Consider the following 1,029-nt stretch of genomic DNA (forward strand, 5'->3'; position numbering starts at 1 on the left):
GTGTATTTGATGGTAGAAGAGCTGCCCACAGAGGAGCTGAGGCCACCTCCAATGGCTCTGCCACTGCCAGAACTGAAGCCACCTCCAAGTCCATGTCTACTGGCATAGGAATGGCTGCTGCCTCCACCCAGGCCTAAGCTGCTGCTGGCACCACCTGCACTGCCATAGCTGCCAGACATGGTGGACTGCACCACAGCTGTGAAGGAGGAAAAGGACACCACAAAAATTGTGAGCACTTTCTGATCAGCTGACCCAGGCACAAGGGCAGGAGAAAGGGATTCAGACAAGCAGAGTACTTACAGATGTTGCCTGGACCAACGCCGTCAGTATTGAACCTAAGAGAGGAAAGCAGCAGGTGAGAACAGGGCAGCCCTCACCTCAGTCAAAATGGGAACCCTCAACATGTTGAAGGTACAGAATCTTCTGGAAAGAATTTTTTTAATACTTTATTTATTCTATGCATTTCAGTTCACTGTACCTGTTTTCAGACACACAAGAAGAGGGAACTGGATCCCAGGCGAGATGGTAGTGAGCCATCATATGGCTGCTGAGAATTGAAGTCGGTAACTCTAGAAGAACTAAACACTGAGCCATCTCGCCAGCACAGCAAGGAGTTTCTTGAAGTAACCATGGTGGGTATAGCCAATGCTCCCTCATCTTGTGCACAGTGCTGGCACCCTGGACCTATCCTCAGGGGTTGGAGGTTGTAGTTACCCACCTGTACTCCTCTTCTTCCAGAAGTGCCCTATAGGAGGCGATTTCCATATCAAGGCCCAGATTGATATTCGTAATATCCTGGTATTTGGTCTGCAGCATGGCCAAGGCCTCTTTGGTATTCTGCAGGGCATCCTTCATCCCTTCCAGTTTTCCCCTGGCATCCTTGTGGGCCTTCTCCCCACGTTGTTCAGCATCAGCAATAGCAGCTTGCAATTTTGCACACTGAGCAGAGAGAGCAACAAAAACAATCTTAGAGTGTGCATCTCTGCAGAGGCTGAGCCCCAGACTGTGGTTTCTGGTGAGCAAGAGTTA

The 1,029-nt window shown here is 49.9% G+C and overlaps 1 protein-coding gene across 1 annotated transcript in view; it reads right to left on the bottom strand.

The window, feature by feature from the left end:
* Window positions 1-4: 4 nt before the first annotated feature.
* Window positions 5-1,029, bottom strand: part of LOC110315293 (keratin, type II cytoskeletal 6A-like) — a gene marked incomplete at its 3' end in the record, with an annotated part of 3,657 nt that continues 2,632 nt past the window's right edge. Inside the window, 3 exon segments of the mRNA XM_021189380.1 lie at window positions 5-196; window positions 301-335; window positions 719-982. Of these exon segments, the coding sequence (XP_021045039.1) occupies window positions 5-196; window positions 301-335; window positions 719-982 (491 nt within the window).

The sequence above is a fragment of the Mus pahari genome, unplaced genomic scaffold, assembly GCF_900095145.1.
Source record: "Mus pahari unplaced genomic scaffold, PAHARI_EIJ_v1.1 scaffold_14452_1, whole genome shotgun sequence".
NCBI lineage: Eukaryota > Metazoa > Chordata > Mammalia > Rodentia > Muridae > Mus > Mus pahari.